Source organism: Mauremys mutica, chromosome 1 (genome assembly GCF_020497125.1).
Source record: "Mauremys mutica isolate MM-2020 ecotype Southern chromosome 1, ASM2049712v1, whole genome shotgun sequence".
NCBI lineage: Eukaryota > Metazoa > Chordata > Testudines > Geoemydidae > Mauremys > Mauremys mutica.
Window position 1 is genome coordinate 127681568 of NC_059072.1, and position 21430 is coordinate 127702997.

Here is a 21430-nt window from a genome sequence, read left to right on the forward strand (position 1 = left end):
CAAGTGGGGTGATATAGCAGAGTACAGTCCCTGCCCCTCATGGTGCATGTGCAAATCTTTGCCCTGGATAGCATCCATTGGAACAAACTAATACTGCAACCAGGTGCAAATATACAATATAGACCAGAGGCATTATGCATCTGCTCCTGACTTGTTTTGGGAATTTTGTGTTTGTCTCACCTACCTCACTGGCCCTAGCAGTGCATGTAGAGAGTGCTGCAAAACAGGATAATTAGCATGGCTCCACTGAGCAGAGTCACAGCTGGTACTGGTTCAATAAAATTGCAACAGTCCCTTTCTCCAGTGCAGATAGGGCTCTGTGAGACAATTTAGGGAAAGCAGCTATTCAGTTGTCTATCTTCTAGGATATAGACAAAGCACCGATAAGACAGTAGGGGTAAGGACTCCAATGGTAAGCATGATTCAATTAAAGAAATTCTTCTTTTCTGTTCTCCTCACATTTGTTTAACTTTTGAATAATGTATTTCTGAATTAATTTAGTGTTTATGAAAGTTTGAGGCTAAGGGTCAAAATTAAATCAGTGTCAAGAGCCCACACAAGGGCTACAAAATGCTGCACCGCTTAAGTCTTACTTGGAGGATTTAAGTGGTGCTCACATTTTATCAACAAATATTTATATTATGGTAATATACAAAGGCCCAGCTGGAATAGAGACCCCATTGTGCTGGCATGAGAATAATCCCTTCTTCTGTGGATTTCTCTGCACGGGGTCAATATAACCCTAACTGTATTAACTTTGTGCCAAGCACAGTACAGATATGTGCTGCTTATGTTTTCCAACACAGTTCTATAAGGACATTTCTGTCCTGATTTTCAGTCCCCCTCCTATTCCAATCCTGGGGCTCTACTGTGCAGAGACTGCAAGACAAGCTAACCATTGCAAACTGAGACATAAAAGAAATGGGTGCTATGATGAGACCACAAAGTATATTTTTGCCTGGAACCAAAATCAAGATTCATATTCTGATCTCTGAGGATGAAAGTCAAGCGCGTTAAATTCACCTCATGTAGCTAATTCAAATGAAATTAATGGGCAGCAGGTTTAAAACAAATAAAAGGAAGTTCTTCTTCACACAGCGCCCAGTCAACCTGTGGAACTCCTTGCCTGAGGAGGTTGTGAAGGCTAGGACTGTAACTGGGTTTAAAAGGGAACTAGATAAATTCACAGAGGGTAAGTCCATTAATGGCTGTTAGCCAGGATGGGTAAGAAATAGTGTCCCTAGCCTCTGTTTGTCAGAGGGTGGAGATGGATGGCAGGTGAGAGATCACTTGATCATTACCTGTTAGGTTCACTCCCTCTGGGACACTTTGCATTGATCACTGTCAGTAGCCAGGATACTGGACTAGATGGACCTTTGGTCTGACCCAATACTGCCGTTCTTATGTTCTTAAAGTCCCCTCAGTTCAGGATCTAGTTGGAATGTTGTGGAATGTTGCCCTAAACCTGTGTAACAGACTCTCTGTCCTACAACTCGCTATGGTTAAAAATTACAGCCACAGCTATTAGCCAGCAGATATGTGACCAAACTTGTCTGCGGAGCTTGTAAAGTTTGGGTGTGGAGGCAGGGGAATGAGAAGGAATGGGTGGGATGGCTAGACAGGATTTACTTGTGGTTTCAAACATTTTCACAATTAGACAATGGATTATTATGTGGCTTGGTTTGCATCAGGTTTGTCAGCTGCTAAAATGTGGGCTACAAAGACAGTTCATCAGATAAGCACCGAGTTGGCTAATGGATTGTGCTAATAATAAGTTGGTACTGTGAGACCACTGTGAACTATTACCTAGCTTTGCAGGAAGTGAAATCTTGGAAGAGTATCAAATCGAAATTACTTTTTTACAGGAAAGGTACACATAATGGTGACTGGACAGGCAGAGAAAGTTTTTGCATTCTTTGATCATGCTCTATCCGTAAAGATAATACAGATGCAATCCACCTCTCCAAACAGCCAACTAACTCCAGTATTTCACTGGGAAAGTACATAATTGTATCTGAAGTGTGCAAATGGGAAAGCGAGGTCAGAGTGTGTCAGCCTACATACCTTCAGTTTAGTTTACTCATTTTACAGCTTACTTAACTCACCATTTATAAGAGATATTGGGAACAGATTTTTATATATAGCCACTCTTGGATACATTAGTTGGTAGATTGTGCTGGATATTTCCCTGAGGCCAAGTGCATACATTGTATCTTCTCGGAGGTAAATGGTGAGGCACTGTGTATTATACATTTATCAAGGACAAGAAGTGAATTTAGGGTCCCGTATCACTGATGCAACATGGATATTACTTTTTAATTGGATCAGGGGATGGATGACCCCACAATGATTAGGATGCAGAAAGTATCACAGCCTGTGTAGTAAATTAGTTGTACTTTTGTTTAGCATAGGCAAAATACAGACCATTCACTAGACATAGGTGGAGTAGGCATTGGGGGGGGGGATCTACAATGAGGAGAAGGTTGATTGAGGAATCTACTCTGAGGAGGAGGCATGTTTCCTTTTGTCTATATTTGAAGCTGGCCTCTTCATTGTAACTTAGCAAGTCTACCCCAAAATCAGGTGATCACTATCAGTAGTAGGCTGAAAACAACCACTTTTGTTATTGCTCATTGGTTACTGAGCACCTGTAGAGTGCTTGGTGCTCTACACATGAACAAGAAGACATCATTCCTTCCCCTTGAGAAGATTACAGTCTGGGTCAGGCACTGACAAAATAGATCAGACACCAACATAACACACCGTTTGACCACATGAACTAAAGGAGGGTTTAGGAATCTTGTGCCTAACAGGGTGGCCTGATTTTCAATAGTGTTGAGCACCCAGAAGCTCTTATTGATTTACAAACTTAAGCCCCTGACTTAAGCACCCATTGTTCTAAAATCTTGGCCCACATATTTTTTTCAGCAGATGAACAAATTTGGAAATTAAATAGCCTCTTCACTGCCTGCTAAAATCTAGATGATTCCCACTGAAACACATGGATCTGGCCATAAGGGACACTAGTCCAAGCTCTACTGGCAGAGAAACACCTCTAAACTAGCAACGGGACTGGTTTCCCAAAGAAAGAAAGAAAGAAAGGAAAGAATTCATATTAGGTTCCTTCTGTTTTTAAGTTGTAAAAACCACAACTGGTGCAACTGCAGCAGGATGGTGTTTGTTGCCATAAGAATCAAACTGAAGTTAATACAGACATGATCTTTTACATTAAAAAAATACATAGACAACTAATGTATATACTTTGTAAGGGAATTCCTTCTATGTTGCAGTCCACTGCCACTGGAACCAGCCAGTGTTGTCATGGACAGAAAATCTGAGGTTGGTGATCAGGCTGCCAGCTCACAGGTGTCTCTGTAGAGCAAGGCCCAGTATGACTGCAGGAGTCACACAGGCTTAAGGACAATGCTGCAAAGACTACTTGAAGGTTTGAACAAAAACTAGTACCATTTCCAAAAAAGAAAGAATTATTGCAAAATTGTTGCAGTGTAAAACTTCATCTCAGAATTTTAAGCAGAAATAATCCCTTAAAAAGCAATAGGTGTCAAAGAAATCTTCCTGAATAGGCTAGGAAAACTGCACACATCCACAGATATTCCTCCTAAAAATAACTTAAACAGCCTCAGCGAGAAAAAATTAATCAGGGGAAAGTAGTCACGCATTGTCACAGGGCTTATCTACACTTACCGGAGGATTGATGTTGCAGTGATCGATACATCCGCGGTTGATTTAATGGGTCTAGTGAAGACCTGCTAAATTGACCATTGATTGCTCTCCCGTCGACTCCTGTTCTCCACCAGATCGAGAAGAGCAAGGGGAGTCGATGGGAGAGCATTTCCTGTCGACATCGCATAGTGTGGACCCCGCGGTAAGTAGATCTAAGCTACGTCAATTTGAGTTACAGTATTCATATAACTCAAATTGTGTAGCTTAAATCAACTTTTTCCCTTTAGTGTAGCCAAGGCCACAGAAAGCTTAAGGGCCTTGAATTTCTGACCTTGGTGGTGGAAATGATGGCACACACAGTTCAAGACATTCAAAGTAATGTCATAATTAATAATAATTAATAGCAACACCTCAGGAGTGGCTACATCCACCTTCTATAACAATTACCTATGAATCCAGAGGAAACAATAGCTACTTCAGACACCTTCTGGCTCTCCACAGAAGGGAGACTGCTGGGAGCACAGTTGTTCCTTTATACAGCTTCACACTGCACTTGCATAATCATACACACAATTTCATTTAGATATCTGTGGGCCTGCTTGGACTCCTCTCAGATACATGTATTCCCTTGCCCCATTGTCTTTCCCGTATCATCTTCCACCACACAAGATGATGCAATATCATTACTTCATGACACCAAGGACTATGCCAACATCAACCATCCAAACTGGTGAGCTCCCCTCTTATTCTGATCTACTTGAGCCACTGGCTACATTTGATTTTTAGAGAAAAAGGTTTAGAAGGAAGATGCTGCTATCGTCACTGCATATAGCCTTGTTACTAGAGCCTTTTGGCTAGTTTTGTTGATTTTAATTTTCTTCCATCCTGTTTCCCTTTTTCGTATTTTAGGGATTATTTTGGAATTTAATATAACTGAATTTGTCACCTGTTTGCTTTGCAGAGGCATCTTTATGTGTTTGCACAGCACCTAGCACTGGGCCCTGATCTTGATCAGGGATCTATGAGACCTATTGCAATACAAAACATAAATAATCTTCTATTGAGCTACAGGCATTTGTTTTTTCAGTCAGCTGTCACTGTATGGTGTTTACACATTCTGTGTTGGGTCCCAGTTGGGTGCAGAGTCAGATGGTAAACATTCAGAAACTACAGAGACACTCAGATAATATTACAATAGGCACCAACATAGAACCTAGGTAAACAATTTCAGATCTGGGATCCTGGTCAGATAGCGGCAGCTTCCTCCCCCCCCCCCCCCTCCGGTCCCCTTCCTTCTTGAATCTTATCCTTCCTTGCAACATTTGCCTGGTAGAACTAGACTCTCTTGGCCCTGCTCCAGAGAGTATCCTGCTGGGATACTATATGGCTATGTGAAATGATAATGGGATAATTAGTCTTTCATCTCTCCCACAAACCACCAATTCTTATCCAGCCCACGCTGGCTGTGACTGAAAGTTGTTACTAGACTCTGTCAGTCACGGGGTTGTGAGATTAGTTTGTTAGTCTCAGTCCATTCACACCAAAATTTGCACCATCTCACATTTTGTCACCAATCTCAGCCAACAAACCAAGGATGGAGTAGGTCTGGAGATTATTTTTTATCCTTCTTCAACTGTCCTTGCAGAAACCATACTGTTCTCAATTTGTGAGTTATTGCAAGGTGTACTCCTTGACCCCTTAGAAAGAAAACAACATTCATGTCTGTCCACATTCAATCTGAGTGCTGATGTTGCTCCTTGAAGAAATGCTCTGATGTTCAATGTATTTACCTGCAAGGGCTGAATGCCTAAGTGAGCATAATAAAATCATTGAGTAGCAATTATGTCTCATGCTTTTATCTGGGCTATGGAAAAAAGGAACCCCCTGAATGCAGTGGATTCATATTTTAAATTACAGGAATTATACACCAAAGATTATGTGGTATTATAGTACACACCAGGGAGTAGCAGTCTGTTGTATGCTGAATGGGAAGGCAGAGGTTTCCTTCCCAATGTACTATGTAAATTCAGGGTTTTCCATTTGAAAGACCAAACTCTAGCTATTTTCATTCTCCAGGAAACCAGTTTTAAAGGAATGTCTGGAACTGCCTGCAGTTCTTTCCAGTTAGGATTTATGGATGGGAAAGGGAACTGCAGTAGCATCATCAGGAATTTGATTGAGCAATCCACATTCTGATGCCACAGAGGCACCATTAGCCCAACTTCTAAGTCATAAGGTTAAAATATTAACAAAGTTCTATGATCAGATCCACACATTGCTGCTCTCCTATTAAGACTTGACATGAACCATGTCCCAAAAAAAAAAAAAAAAAAGTCTCACATTTAGTTGGGAAGGTAATTAATCTGCTAAAGAGCAACCAATCTGAACAAACTATGACTGGAACTGCCAGTTAGAACAGCTCATTGTGTTTATATAGAGAGAGCTACCCACAGCTGATGGTTTTGGGAAAACAATATTAACACTACACAACACTTTTCTTCCAGAGGCATCACAAAAATGCTTTATAGACCTCATACCCCACCCACCCACTACTGGAATGCAGCCAGCTCTGGAGTGGAATGTGGCAGACATTCTTTGCTAGCAGCACTACATTACACCACACTACAGTTTTTTAAGAGGAAAAGACCTATGCAGGGAAAGACATACAAAACTGTGACAATGGGGAGGTAGCTGGTGTACTGTGACTGATGCTTATTACACTTATCATAATTGTCTTCCTGTTACATGATGCTTTCACCTGCCCCCATCTGTTTGCGTAGCACAATAGGCCCCTGATCCCTGAGTGAGGCCCCAAAGGCACTATCACAATACAAATAACTATTAATAACCATTTCGCTAATTGATACTCTCGACAGAATTTACATGAACAAAATGACATTATCCACACTTGAATTTGGCTAGTGCACTGGGATTAACACTTCCATTTTGTGTTATGTGATCCTAATTGACCAGAAATGGATTTCTTGTTTTTTACCTCTTAACTGAAAGACATATCAGGCAACAATTAATTACAGACTCAGAGGGCAGACTTCCACTTACTCAGTTCCATTTACTCATGAACTTCCAACAACAAGGCCTACATACCTCACCATTTAGCTTGAAGGTTTCTGTCCTAGCTAAGGTTAGTATTCTCAATCCAAAAGTGGACAGGAACATTTGACTTTTATTCTATGTTTAGCTTCATCAAAAATCTAGTAGGAAATTCTAAGCAATTGCCTCCAACGCCTCAGTTTTCCCTGGAGGATTGGAGTATATGTCATCCAGGCTTCCTCAGTCCCCCTAGTTTATAGCAATATTCAGGGATTCAAGAAAATGGGTATATTATTTCCTCCGAAAATAAAGCTGATGTACCTAGGGTTCACCACACTCTTAGCATAAAGTACATATAGAAGCTACTCTTACAGACAACAGTATAATACATTGAGAAAAAAATTCTTGCTTACTAGATGGATTTTGTCCCACCCTTTGTTTGAAAGTTGTAGGAATACATTTCTGTGTAATGGGTAATTTATCACTTACTCATATCTACTGTATAAAGATCCCGTTATGTTAAACTTTTGAGGGTAGACTTAAAGGAGCCCTGCATTATAAAAATGACTAATCTTGTGCCCTCCCCCCCAAAAAAAGATACAGTATTTATAGTGGAGTAAAGGATATAGGTCATCCTCTCAAATTGACTGAAATTAACTAAACCAAAGCTCCCCACTATTAGAATGCTGACTCCTAGAGATTATAGGTTCTCTTTTACCTTCCACTTATCTTTCCTTTTCTCCTTGGGTGCCTTATGGAAAGATATGGTAGCACTGAGAGTTTTGGGTAAGTTATTATTTCATCAGTATGTGTTTTATATCAATTGTGTGCATCATCTTTAACACAAGCATCTTCTCTCTAGTTCATTTAAAGAAGAAATTAGGTTGTGATTTTCTCTATGAAATGGATCTGTTAGCTGAATGTCATTTAGAAATTATTTCTCATGCAAAGCTCTCTGAGCAGGTTGGTCATTGCCAATGGGCAGAAGTCCTCTCACTGCTCTCTTGAGCATTTAGGCTCAAACCCAGGAAAGGACTTAAGCCTGTACTTCTAAGCCCTTTACTGGATCAAGTCCTTAAAGTTCCCATTACCTTTACACCCATGTTGCTGCCTCTCTGTGTGACAAGAATTGCAGCTTTATCTAGTACATGCATCTCCCTTGTCTCTTCTCTTCCTTTTCTCCCATCCCTCTTCTATGCACCTGTTTAATGAATGCAGATCCCTCCCACTTTTCCAAGGCAGAAAATCTACAGACCACGAAACTTACTTCTCAGTTGTCCACCAAGCTAGACTTATCGCAATGAAGCTAATTCAGCTGATTTGCTTTGCTGGCTGCCTTGGAATAGGATGGGCTGTTCAACTGTCCAGTTTAGACAAAATCTGTAAGTACCACTTTTCTCTTTCAGTAGTAGCAAGCTATATTAGATTTTATGCTTTGAGTTAATGTATTTATGTTTAGTAATGCTCAGCTGAATTGATGCTGTAACAGCGCAACCCAGGTTTAGCTGAACAGGAAACAATATAGCAATATGTAGTTTTATTTCAGATGTTGGTATTATTATTTATGTAGAGCCATACATATAAGGAGTTTTACAGGCAAATAAATTATTTATTAGAACATATACGTATTTCCCACATGAATCCTTGATTGTAAAACCTAATTCTATTTGATATAGAATTTTAAACCATTTCAGGCCAAATTCTGCCATCATTTATACCAGTGTAGGTCTGAAATATCTCCATGGACTTCAACTTCCACTGACATACTGTGGGCAAGAAATTATACATTTTCCTTAAAAAAATTACTGATATGTACAGCTCCATGCATGCACATGGCACTATATAAAACAATAAGAATAGGTAATAATAATAAAGTTAATAATAAATCAAATTACTCTAGATTTATACAGGTGTAACTGAGAAAAGAATTTTGTGCTTTAAATCTGATATTTATATGTGTACAGAACAAAGAAAAAAAGTAAAACTCCATGCTACATGAATAGGCAAAAAGAAAGTATCTAGATTGAAGCCAAAATAAAAAATGGTATTAGGAAAGTACCAGAATGTATGATCTCCTTTCTCCTGGTGTAGTTTTTAAGAAGAAGAAAGAAAAATGTGCCTGAGATACTGCAACAAATGTATACATTGTAACAATCTTGTAATTCAGCAGTATCTGTCACACTGATCAGAATGCTCCCAAACCAGTTTCCAAAGGGTGATACAATACTAAAGGCAGGAAAGTTGTTGGTAATGTTCTGCACTGTCTCTTAGTCAAAGGAAGATAAATAGTGTACATGCATAGGAGAAATGTGTAAGGTCACTTCATTTATCTATATGTGCATTTTAGTTATCATTAGAGTTAGGGTTACCAGATAGCAACTGTGAAAAAACAGGACAGGGGATGGGAGGTAATAAGCCCCTACATAAGAAAAAAGTCCCAAAAATGGGACTGTCCCTTTAAGAACAGGACAGCTGGTCACCCTAATTTAGAGTACAAGTAGTGCAGATAGAGATTCTATTAGTCTTTATAGGAGTGTGACATTTTTAAGGTCAAACACACCTATTCTTGACCCTTTTCTTCACCCCGAATTCAGTATTTATATAGAGGCTGATTTTCAGCAGTCATTGGAGGAACAGGTACTCAGCGCCTCTGAAAATGAAGCTCACAGCATATTTCATATGTGTATAATAATGTGTTCATTTAGCGCCCAAACCAATACTGCCTGAAGACAATGACAATCTTTCCATTGATTTTAACAGGAGTTGGATCAGGTCTTTGATGAGTGATAGGTACATTCTTTAAAACTCTGTTGATTCTTTCTGAATGAAAGGAGGTATTAGAGTATAATCTACTGTTAGTAATTCATTAATGGCACTATTTATTTTTACAATTTGGGCCAGATTCTGCTCTGTGATACCAGTGTAAACCCAAAGTAAGACTGTTCAAGCCGATCAAGTTGCTCTGGCCCTTTGGCTCCAGCTCTGCAGTCCTCAAGCAAGAAAAATTATGGGAGTTTTGCCTAAGGACTGAAAGATCAGGGTCTTCAGCATAACAAAATTGAAATCAGAGAGGCAAGGTCAGGTGGGTGAGGTAATCGCTTTTATTGGATCAACTTCTGTTGGTGAGAGAGAGAGAAGCTGTCGAGCTACACAGAGCTCTTCTTCAGGTCTGGGGAAAGGGACTCCCAGGGTCCTAACAAAATGCAAGGTGGAACTGACGCTGGGAGTTCCTTTTCTGGACCTGAAGAAGAGCTCTGTGTAGCTCAAAAGCGAGTCTCTCTCACCAACAGAAACTGGGCCAATAAAAGATATTACCTCACCCACTTGTCTCCCTAATATCCTGGGACCCACAGGGCTAGAGCTATACTGCATACAACTGAAATCAGTACATCAGAATGCAAAAAGAAAAAGAATTAGCATTAGGACAAATGGCCAGAGGCCATGTAGAGAGAACAATGAACTGGCTCACATTACATTGGTATCCAGGCTGAGGCTGCACTTAGCACTTCAAAGCGCTAAGTGTAGTCAAAGCGCCAGCGCTGGGAAAGAGCTCTCCCAGCGCTGTCCGTACTCCACCTCCCTGTGGGGAATAACGGACAGCTGGGGCTTTGACCACACTGGCGCTTTGCAGCGCCGCAATTTGCAGCGCTGGAGAGGGTGTGTTTTCACACCCTGCTGCAGCGCTGCAAATTTGTAAGTGTAGCCAAAAAAATGCTGTACCTGGTCTTCCAGCAAGCACAGGAGAGCCCAAGGGCTTTATCGCAGAGGTGACTAAGGGGAATAGTGTCAGGTTAAAAGTCACATGTAAAAAAAAACCCCAGTCATTACTAACAGTACATTAGAGCATTCTCAGCTAGTGGTCTGGGGGCCCCTGGGGGGCTGCAAGAAGATTTCAGGGTGGCCAGCAAGCATGGCCGGCATTAGATTTGCTGGGGCCCAGAGCAGAAAGCTGAAGCCCCATTGCATGGGGCTGAAGTGTGGGGCCCTGAGCCCCACCACCCAGAGCTGAAGCCTGAGCAACTTAGCTTTGCAGGGGTCCCTGTGGTGTGGGACCTCAGGTGATTGCCCTGCTTGCTACCGCCTAATGCCAGCCCTGACTTTTATATGCAGAAAAGCAGTTAATGGAGCACAGGTGGGCCTTGGAGTTTTTATAGGATGTTGTGGGGGGCCTCAGAGAGAAAAGGGTTGAGAACCCCTGCATTAGAGAATATTAAAGGGCCTGATTCTCCACTCTGTTACATTAGTTTTAGGCCCCAATTCAGCAATATACTTAAGCATGTGTCTAGCTTTAAGCATATGAGTAGTCTCACTGAAGTCACTGGGAGTTCTCCTGCTTAAAGTTATACACATCATATAATATCAGGGTTGGAAAGGACCTCAGGAGGTCATCTAGTCCAACTCCCTGCTCAAAGCAGGACCAATCCCCAGACAGATTTTTGCCCCAGATCCCTATAATGGCACCCTCAAGGACTGAACTCACAACTCTGGGTTTAGCAGGCCAATGTGCAAACCACTGAGCTATCCCTCCCCCTCAAATTCCCCATCACCCCACTCAAAAGGCTGGTGGGGTGGTGTAGTGCTGAGGACCCCAGCCACCATTCCCATCCCCTCTAATGTCTGCCAAGAGAATACAGAGCTCCCTATCATATGCATACAGACACCTCCTCCCAACGGGGCCCTTCCCTTCTCTTAGAGATCTGTGCTTGGCACATCCTTTTACACATCCTTGCTGAACTGGAGACTCATATCAGATAGCTCCAGTAGCATCACTGAAGTGATCAGCAGAAAATCTAACTCTAAAAAAATCTAATTTACTTTCCATTAGTTAGTCTGTCTGTTTATACTTTGCATTTCACACATCTTGGAGAGTGAAATTAGACTAGGTCATTCATTTTTCTTTGTAGTCCCTTTCTAGTCAGTTTCACTTTCTGGTTTGCACTAGTGTTGTAGGAAATTACTTCAGTCTGGGCAAAACCCATTTTAACTAAAAGATTTACTTAAAGAATTTACATATCTGGCTATTTAAACAAAAGTTAAGTTTTAGATTCAGGGCATGTCTACACATATAGTGGTGCAGTGGTGCAGTTGCAGTGATGCAGCTGTGACACTGCAGTGCATCTCCTGTCTCCCAAGCTCTTCATAGGTACATTCACCTAATTAAGATAACTAAGATTCTCTCCTAAACATTTGATCTGTTCCTTGAGTGTCTATAGCATTTTAAAAAAAAAAAGCACAAGATAAATAGCGAAGCTGGTCCAAAATTGTCTATCAGAACATTTTTATAGTGGAAAATGGCTTTTCAACTAAAAGAAAGTTCTTGTGAAAACGTTTCCATTTTGTTGAACAATTTTTGTTTTCATCGAAAAAAACCCCAAATCATGAAAAATGTCAATGAAAATGAAAAAAAAAATTGTCTTAAGTTTTTCCATCATGAAAAATTTCTGATTTTCCCCATCAGCTCTAATAAATATATCAATAGCCATTAGCTAAATGTCCTGGTCATCATATATTTACATGGAAACAAATTTGCTCTAACATTATCTTTTTTTTCTATTTCCAGCACTAGATTTCTTTCCAAATGCGAGCGTGATTTTAGCAGCAAGAATGAGTTCATCTTTCATTGTTAATATTCCTAAGTGTATTTCTTCCTCTCAATTCACACCCACCACGATTAGACCAGCAGTAGCAGCTGTTGGTGATAAAGTTGCTATGCCAGGTATGGTGTATTCTTGATTCTTCTCTTTCGATGTGTCGATTCTTTTAACTTGTCATTATTTTATTGGTTATAAACCATGACAGAGTGACACCCTCAAAGGCCAAAGTCCTCAAGACATCCACAGAAGATCAGGCAGAATATGAGCAATAACGGTGCAAGCTTCCTCACAATCCCTCACTGATGTGACTCAGCCATGACTTAGAAGGACCATTTCTATGTGAGATAGGGCAGGTTTATCTCCATGCCCATCAATGCTTGCCCTTTAATGGGACTGTCAAAAAGGTGGACAACTATGGTTAGATAGCTTTTTTTATATAGCCACCTGTCCAGCAGCAACTTAACTGATACCAGCAGGCCGTGTCACACAGTCCACTGCCTTCAGATAGCAATGATTTCAAGTCACTACTAGCAGTAATCCTGACTGGATTTCAGTATTGAATTTATGAGTGAAATCCAGGCTATATAATGTTCAGTGCCAGGGTCACCATAGTGTGTGATCATTGTGTAGTAAGTTTGTGGCATCATGCAGTAGACAATGTGAGTCACTTAATGGTGCTGAGGCCCTAAAGCAGTGATTCCCAGTTATTTTTGAGTCCACCACCCTCCTTTGTGATGCACTGGCCAATAGTCGCCTCCACCTTTATCTTTGTGCCATGCTCTGACACATGTGCAGCATCTTTTTTTTCTGGCTGTTCTCCCTCTGACATGTCCTCTCTTCTGTCTCCATTCTTTCTTCTCCTTTTCATCTGTTTTTTTCTCGTTTTTAAAAATAAATTCTTGCTCCTTTTTGGGGGCTTTTCTTGCTCCCCTATTCATATTCCCACTCATGCTGCATGGGTTGTGGGCATCATTAGTGGCTCTGTAAGGCCAGGACACAGGCATCACATCTGTGCCCTATAATTATCCTGGAGGCTTCTCATTTCCTGCAACATGGCTGTGGCCTTCAGGGACAGCTAGTCAGAAATTTTTTGTTTAAAGCTTTTACCTGTAAGAAAGGTGGAAACATTTTTCAAAGAGAATTTCCAGTAAAGTTTTTTCTGTTTTTCAACCAGTTCTTCCTGCAAGTAGACATGTTATCCAATCCATGCCCTACAGATACCCACACTGCTCAGTCTATATACTACTGTGGCCCCTGGCTAGTCACAATGTTGCTTAGTTGAGGCACCATGGTTGTGGCCTGTAAGTTATGTGCACACTATAAATTTGGGAGAGAAAATCATTTTCAAAGTTCAGTTCTATTTTCACACTATCCTTTCTTCCCTCATTAATACAGACAATGAGGACTAGGTTGGCACCTTTCAATCTGTCCCTGGGAAAGGGGCAGGACATATTTGTTTTAGCTGAGGAGTAAAGAACAGGGACTGAATTATGACTCAGTTCCAATTCAGATCCTGTTTCCCACTTGCTCCATGGAGGATGTAAGCTGTGCCAACCTTTTCCTGCAACTTACTTCCCCTCCTCTGTGTCAGCTCATCCTGGGCCAATGCTCTATCCACTCCTCGCCTATCTGCACTGGCTAGGGACTAACACCCCCAGAGCGGCTACTTCTCCCACACTTTACAACCCATATTGCCCGCACAGGGGAGAGAAAGGGGCACCTTATGGTTCCTTACTCCCCTGTATGGGATGCTTGAGCCCTTAGATAACATCTTCAAACCACAGCGTTGGGAATAGGTTATGATCTTGCTGCACTGATTATTAATATCATTAATGTGAAGTTTTTATGCCGTCCTTTTTCAAGCTGTGACAGACACCAATCAGATCAAATCCCTCCACTCTTCCTCTACTGCCCAAGTTTACTTTGCGGGAGAATTCAAGAGTGTCTCATGTAGAATAGCCAGGGATCTTGTGAGCATGGACATTGATGATGGGAACTACAAGCTGACCACAGTCGTAGGCTACCAGGTTGGGGTAGAAGTCTGTGAAAAAGCTAAAGGCCCCTTCTGCAATCGTGCCCTTCAGCCATCGTCGATTTACAGGTACCGTATGAGCCAACTGAAATGAAAGTGCATTAGGTAGGGCTAAAATATTAGACTTTGATAAGTCAGTGCTCTTACACAAGGTGATGCTGGCAATATGAAAGCATGAGAGGGTTTCCTTTCTCTAGCAAATATAAAAAGGGTTAAATATTTGTTTTTGTTTTTTAAAACATTCTAGGCTGAGTTGTTTAGGAATTGTTTCCTACCCTGTGTGGTTCAGTCATTTCCACTATAATTCAGGAGAGGTGCACTCTAAAAAAATGCAACTTACTTACTTCTGATTCATGGTCCGTAGTGTTTAATACATTTTGTTTAGACACCCACTGAAACCAAACACAATGGTTTTAGAGATGAACCTTTCAGGCTCCACAACTACTTTAGGACTCAGATATTCCCGGGAAGGCAAAATGAGGGCTCTCTTAAAAAACATACATATGCATTCAAAAATGAGCTCTTATGTACACAGGACAAATTCTCCCCTCTGGTTCCAGCCCCTTTGCAAAGTATTCAGAATCTGGCCAGAGCTGCTGGGTTGAGACTAGAGCTGGTTAGGAATTTGTTGACAAAATGTTTTTTCATTGAAAACTGCTGACTTGTCAAAACAAACTTTTCATGGGGAAGGATCAGTTCTGACAAATTTCTGAACTCAAAAAAATGTTGAAAAAAGTTTTGAAATTGTTAAAATGTCCTATTTTGAGATTTTCTAAGCAAAAAACTGTCAGTTTTCTGGTTTGAAACATGTTTCTAAATTTAAGCTAATCATAGTAAATTTAAAAATATTAAAATTTTGACATTTTGACTTTTTGTCCTGATTTGGGATGGGCACATTTTTCAAAATCTCAACATTTTTTGCAGGACGGGAAAACCATTTCTTACCCAGCTCTAGTTGAGAATTCCACTGGTAGGTAGTGGGGTGTGGGTTCAGAGCTGGCATAAGGCTGGCAGACCTGGCTCCCATGCCAACCAATCCCCACTACAGACTAGAAAGTGTGCTAAGGAATTGAATGGGCTCTTCCAATTCACAGGTTGGTATGGTTCCTTACAGCTTGTCTACACAGTGCAGCAATGCACGGCAGAGGGGTGTGATTTCTAACATGCACCAGGGTGTTGTGCTCTAATTGGCTCATGTAGACCTTGCTGGTGTTAACTAAGTTCCCTTGTGCACATTAATTGAGTGCTGTTTGAAGCAGATTTACAATAATGTGCACCGAGGAGCATTTACTGCACATCAGCATGGTATGCACAGGCCAGTTAGTGCACAACACATTGGTGCACTTCAGAAATCACACCCCTCTAGTTCACATTGCCACACTCTGTAGATAAGCCTTAGAGTTCATAGCCAACTGTTACAAGTTACAGCATCCCCATACCTATTCTAACTTATGCTGAGGCTAGGGCAACTAAGACTCTCTCTACTATAAGGTATGCCACTCTTTGTTGGCAGGAGAAATAAAACAAAATAACCCCACCTCCAATGAGGGGTGGTAACTATGTCGGCGGGAGAGCATCTGCCGCTGACAAAGTGCTGTCCATACTGGTGCTTTTCTTGGTAAAACTTTTGTCGGTCAGAGGTGTGGTTTTTTCACACCCCTGACTGACAAAAAGTTTTACCGACAAAAGTGCCATGTAGACATAGCCTTAATAATCGAGGAGGCAGAATCCCATTTTGCAAGCACATATGGGCATCTGAGTGTACAATGCCAGCTTGTGTGGATGCAATGGATGCATGCACTGTTTTTCTATTTTCCTCATTGCACCTTCTTCTGAAAATCAAAATGCTCTAAGTAATGCAACACATTATCTTTAGAAAGCTTCCTTATTACCAAATACCATAAGTGATAGTTCATAACTGTAAACTCAGACAAAAAGAAAAGTTATAGGTGGAGAACGAGGGCCTGGTCTAAAGCTTACCCAGTTCAAAGGATGTCTTTCCAGTGATTTCAATGGGCTTTGAATCAGGCCTGTAAAGTGACTCAGAGAGAGATTAAAGAGAGAATTCCACTTACATGGATGAATTAAGAATGAAATGTGGCGAAAGAAGAATATGGGTGGATATGAAGTCAAAGAGGAAGGGTGGAGTGAATCCATGCAGAGTTTTGAAACATGGATAGTTTCTTAGGTGAGTAAGAAACAGTGACAGACCCAAACCAAAACACTAGGTCCAAAAACACTCCCGCCAAATATAGGTGAGCTTTAGAGCTGAATGCCAATTCAACATTTTGGACATGGGCCCATCTTAGTAAGGAACCATTTCAAGGGAGTCAGAAGGTCCTTCGTTATGAAGACAGAGAACAGGCTGTGACAGCAATTTTCCATCATAAAAAAAAAGTTTGCTATTGTTTATGGTGGAGAATATTATCCTAGGTTAAAAACAATCCAGAGCTAACAACTGAACTAGACATACAGTGGTATTTTGTATGATCCTGCTTAAGAGAATGTCTAACTTTTTTCCTCCCCCTGCTTATTTAAGGGTAAATTTCTTTATTTTGGATGAAAATGCGGTAATAAGAGCTCACACAGGCTGGTCAGATGCCATACAAACAAACAATGGTGAGTCCCTAACATAGTGAAAAAGTCACTTCAGTTATTCTCATTAAGCTCCTGTCATTCTGAGTCATAAAATCACCCTGTTACAGGATAATAAGCTGCTCTGCTAAAGGTATTTTAACACTAACCTTTCTCTGTCCAGTTCATAAAACTGTGCAGAAACTTGGGACTGGATTATCATTTACACCAGACGTATTTTGTATCCACTTTGCAGTTAATCAGTTAATTTACGCAGGTGTAAAAGGCTACAAAAAAGTGAAAGGCATGTGAGAAGCAGGCCCGTGGTTTCATTTAGCCTGATTCATCCCTACAGTATAAGGGTTAAATAATAATAAACAACTAATGGTTACTTATTTTTAAATCTCAAACAGATTAATTAACAACTTCCTGCACTAGGTTAGATGTCTAATGCCTTGTCTTCACATAAAATTGCATGGATTTAACTAATCTGGTTTAAAAACTGATTAAATTAAACCAGTGCAAAAGCTCGGCAAGGGCACTCTTAAATTGATTTATACCTGACTTCTGTTGAATTAACATAAATGGATTCATTGCTGAATTAAGCTGAATTGACATAAGCCATTTTAAAATTTATTTGAGAGATTCCACCTGGAGACTGCACCATTTTAATTATGGATCTTAAAAAAACAAATATTTAGGATACCACTACACTGAAATCAGAGGTGCAATTGCAGCATGGGCTGGGATATCTGTGCTAGCTTTGATGGAGCTAATTCCCTGCTATTTTTAGCTGTACAAGTGGCAGCATGGCAGCGCGGGTATGCCAGGGACCCTGGGCACATACTTGCATTGCCAGCCTTTGCTGAACTCTGTACCTTCATGTCTTCATTGCTATTTTAGCTGCACTATCTAGATTAAAGCTAATGTCGGTATGTCAGACTGTCCTACAATCACAACTATGATTGTGGTGTACATATACCTTTACACAAACTGCTAGTTTGTGTGTAAACAAGGCCTAAGTACCTGAATGCACTGAAAAACCACATGCTTAGATGTCTAAATAGTAGGGCTGTCAAACGATTAAAAAAATTGCAATTAATCACAAGATTTAAAAAAAAGTTGATTAATCGCACTTTTAATTGCACTGTTAAATGATAATAGAATATCAATTTAAATTTATTATAAATATTTTTGGATGTTTTCCAACATTTTCAAATATACTGATATCAGTTTCAACACAATACCACGTGTACAGTGCTCACTTTATATTATTTTTATTACAAATATTTGCACTGTAAAAAAGATAAACAAAAGAAATAGCATTTTTCAATTCACCTAATACTAGTACTGTAGTGCAATCTCTTTATCGTGAAAGTTCAACTTACAAATGTAGACTTTTTTTTTAATATAACTGCCCTCAAAAACAAAACAATGTAAATCTTTAGAGCTTACAAATCAAAGCATGAAGGGTCATACAAATGTTTAGTATATCTGGCATGTAAATATCTTGCAACACTGGCTACAAGAGTGACATGAGAATACCTGTTCTCACTTTCAGGTGATGTAAATAAGAAGCAGGCAGCATTATCTCCTGTAAATGTAAACAAACATGTTTGTCTTAGCGACTGGCTGAACAAGAAGTAGGACTGAGTGGACTTGTAGGCTCTAAAGTTTTACATTATTTTGTTAACTGCGATGACAGCCCTACTAAATAATACAACTTACACCCTCACACCAGGGTGCAAAGGGAAACATCTGTTTGAAAATCTACCCCTATGGCTTTAACTCCCTAAATATTTTGTCTTTACATTTTAGTGACAACCTTCACGGCATATGATGGATCATTCTTAGGGCGGGCCGGAGGAATGATAGTGATCACGGTACTGCTTTCTGTTGGTATGTTCGTGCTGGTGGTTGGCTTAATTGTGGCAGCAGCTCTTGGAGGAAAAAAATCATAAATCAGGCAAGCCAAGATTGCCTTCCAGAACAAAAATGACTACCAATCTGAATGAACTGTTTTCCGGGAATCAAGAAAATCTACAATAATGAGTGCTGCATTAAAGAGGGAACATGAAGAATTAGAAATAGTATAAATCAGAATTGAAGATGTATAATGTATCAAATGAAAACTGTATATAGCCTGATTTACAATGTGACAATTTTTATATCAAGAGCTAACATTAGAGTTGAGCCCAAACCAAAACTCTAGGTCTAAACAACCCTGATGTTTGGTTCCAAGTTGGTTTGGGCCTTTCTTTAGCTAAGATACTTTGGTGCCATAAACAAAAATCCATCGTCATTAACCTGAGACATGCAGCTATGGAGTTGTATATCATGTGCCATAGTGCATGACTTTTAATTGTAGGAGCAACATTTCTGAGGGTGCTTGGGCAGGCTTTATATCTCTGTGTCTTAACACATCTGCTGTGTTAGTGGTTGTATGGTGTGCAATGGTGGATTATGGGTGCACTGAGGGCTATGGCTCATTGTGTGTAGTGAATTTCTATTTACACCCAGGAATCAGAGGCCACCATCTTTGAGTCTGACATTTCATGTTGGCTGGAGAGGATGTATGGTACATTGTGCTAACTAGTATAGGAGTTGATTTTAGATGCCTGATCCTTAGAGATGTTGAGCAGCTATAACTTCCATTAACCCAAATCCACAAGCTTCTAATTGACATCAATGAGAGCTGCAGGGGGGAGGGATAGCTCAGTGGTTTGAGCATTGGTCTGCTAAACCCAGGGTTGTGAGTTCAATCCTTGAGGGGGCCACTTAGAGATCTGGGACAAAATCAGTACTTGGTCCTGCTAGTGAAGGCAGGGGGCTGGACTCGATGACCCTTTGGGGTCCCTTCCAGTTCTAGGAGATGGGTATATCTCCATTATTAAAAAAAAATTAAATTAAAGGTCCCTGGTGTCATGACCCACAGGGTTCAAACCTAGGTCTTCAGAGGCCATGGGAACAACCACACTCCAACCTGGCAGTCTGCTGACAATGGCTTACCTGGGACCCATGAAGCCCCGCTCCAGGGTTAGGCTCTGCCCTGCGGTCCATTTGGCAGAGCCCTGAAGCAGCTGACTGGCCCTACTTAAGCCGGCAGCAGGAACAGTAAGTTGTCTGAACAACTGGGCTTCACTCTGCTTGGGACTGTGTGCCTCGTGGCTCCATGTCCTTGATTTCTTGGCATCTGACTTGTGGTTCTGGACCTTGTGGTTCTGGAGTTTGTTTCCTGCCTCTGACCTCCTGGTATCCTGACCCATCTTGACTCTGGTTCCTGACTTGTGGTTCTGACCCCCAGTCTATCTTCTGCTTCTGACCTTCTGGTATCCTGACCCAGCTGACTCTTAACTTCTGTCTTGTGACTGGACTCTGGCTCCAACTGCTAGGTTTGACCCGGTGTGACACCCAAGACCTCTCAGGATCAGGCCCTACCATGACATTGTAGATGTCCTGATGAGTTTACATGGTTTGCATATTGATCCATAGTGACAGTTATTCTCCTGAAGGGTCTGTGCCCAGGGCCACTCTGAAAATTTTCATTTATGCTAATGAGACTTGTCAAGTAACCACTAAAACTGAGCTGAAAGAGCTTTTATTGCTTTGAGCTGAGAGGCCTCATCTCAGCTGACAGAATTTGCTTTGATGTTTTGGCAACTGCACTCAGACCTCTGAAGTGGTCCAGCTGTGAGCTCTCAGAGATGTAAATATTTTCAATTAGTATTTTCAGTATAAATAATAATACCAATAACCAAATCAAATTCTTTAGGTTTGAGGCTCTGGGGTGGTTAAAGATAAATTTAGTTTAGTCAAAGACTGTGACTGACACTAAGTGATAGAATTAAAGACTTCATTTAAAATAGAAATTTAAAATAGAATAGATGGTTAAAGCAAACAGGAAGTATGATATAACCATATACTGCATTTTTATACTCACATTCCAAAATGAAATGGTGCAGCCAGGGGTGACCATTCCCTGAATGAGGAGAATGGGTGAATAATCCTTTTTCTAATGGTATCTTGATGGTGGATGAGCATGCTAATCTAAAATTAATGTGCTATTCTTTAAAAAATAATTTACAACACCCTTGATTAATTAGCATTAAGCCTATCTTTTACCATATCTATATTTCTGCTACCTTAATTAAAATACCTTCTACTCCCTCATTGGCTATTTAATATTAAACATTTAACATTATCTTTAACAACTGTGTAAATGCCATTCCAATAACTGTCAGTATAGATAGCATCCTTCCAGAACATTTACATTACGTCCAAAACTCTTGCTAGAACCAACACATTTACAACATGGCCTGGGGTTATGTCCTAAATTATCGCTAACTTGGCTATGAGCTCTCTTTCTTCACTTCACCCACAATTTACCACGTCCTCGCTATTGTCAAATCTAAACTTTGCTCCCTAAATGTATTCTCCACTTACATTTTAGCACATTTCTATTACATTTTTATGTAATATAAACAAACATCACTTT

General features: G+C 40.5%; 1 protein-coding gene across 4 annotated transcripts; it reads left to right on the plus strand.

Annotated features, from left to right (window-relative positions):
* Window positions 1–313: 313 nt before the first annotated feature.
* On the plus strand, window positions 314–19458 carry UPK2 (uroplakin 2). Of its 4 annotated transcripts, none has more exons than XM_044995441.1 (6): window positions 314–412; window positions 7954–8117; window positions 12296–12451; window positions 14193–14430; window positions 16901–16980; window positions 18754–19458. In XM_044995441.1, exons 2-6 carry the CDS (start codon window positions 8036–8038, stop codon window positions 18894–18896), a joined length of 699 nt encoding a protein of 232 aa, XP_044851376.1. In that variant the 5' UTR covers window positions 314–412; window positions 7954–8035; the 3' UTR covers window positions 18897–19458. The 4 variants fall into 4 exon arrangements, with proteins under 4 accessions (XP_044851376.1, XP_044851392.1, XP_044851383.1 ...); XM_044995448.1 differs by having other exon boundaries at window positions 318–412; window positions 7974–8117; XM_044995429.1 differs by lacking the exon at window positions 314–412 and adding an exon at window positions 3342–3445.
* Window positions 19459–21430: the final 1972 nt, after the last annotated feature.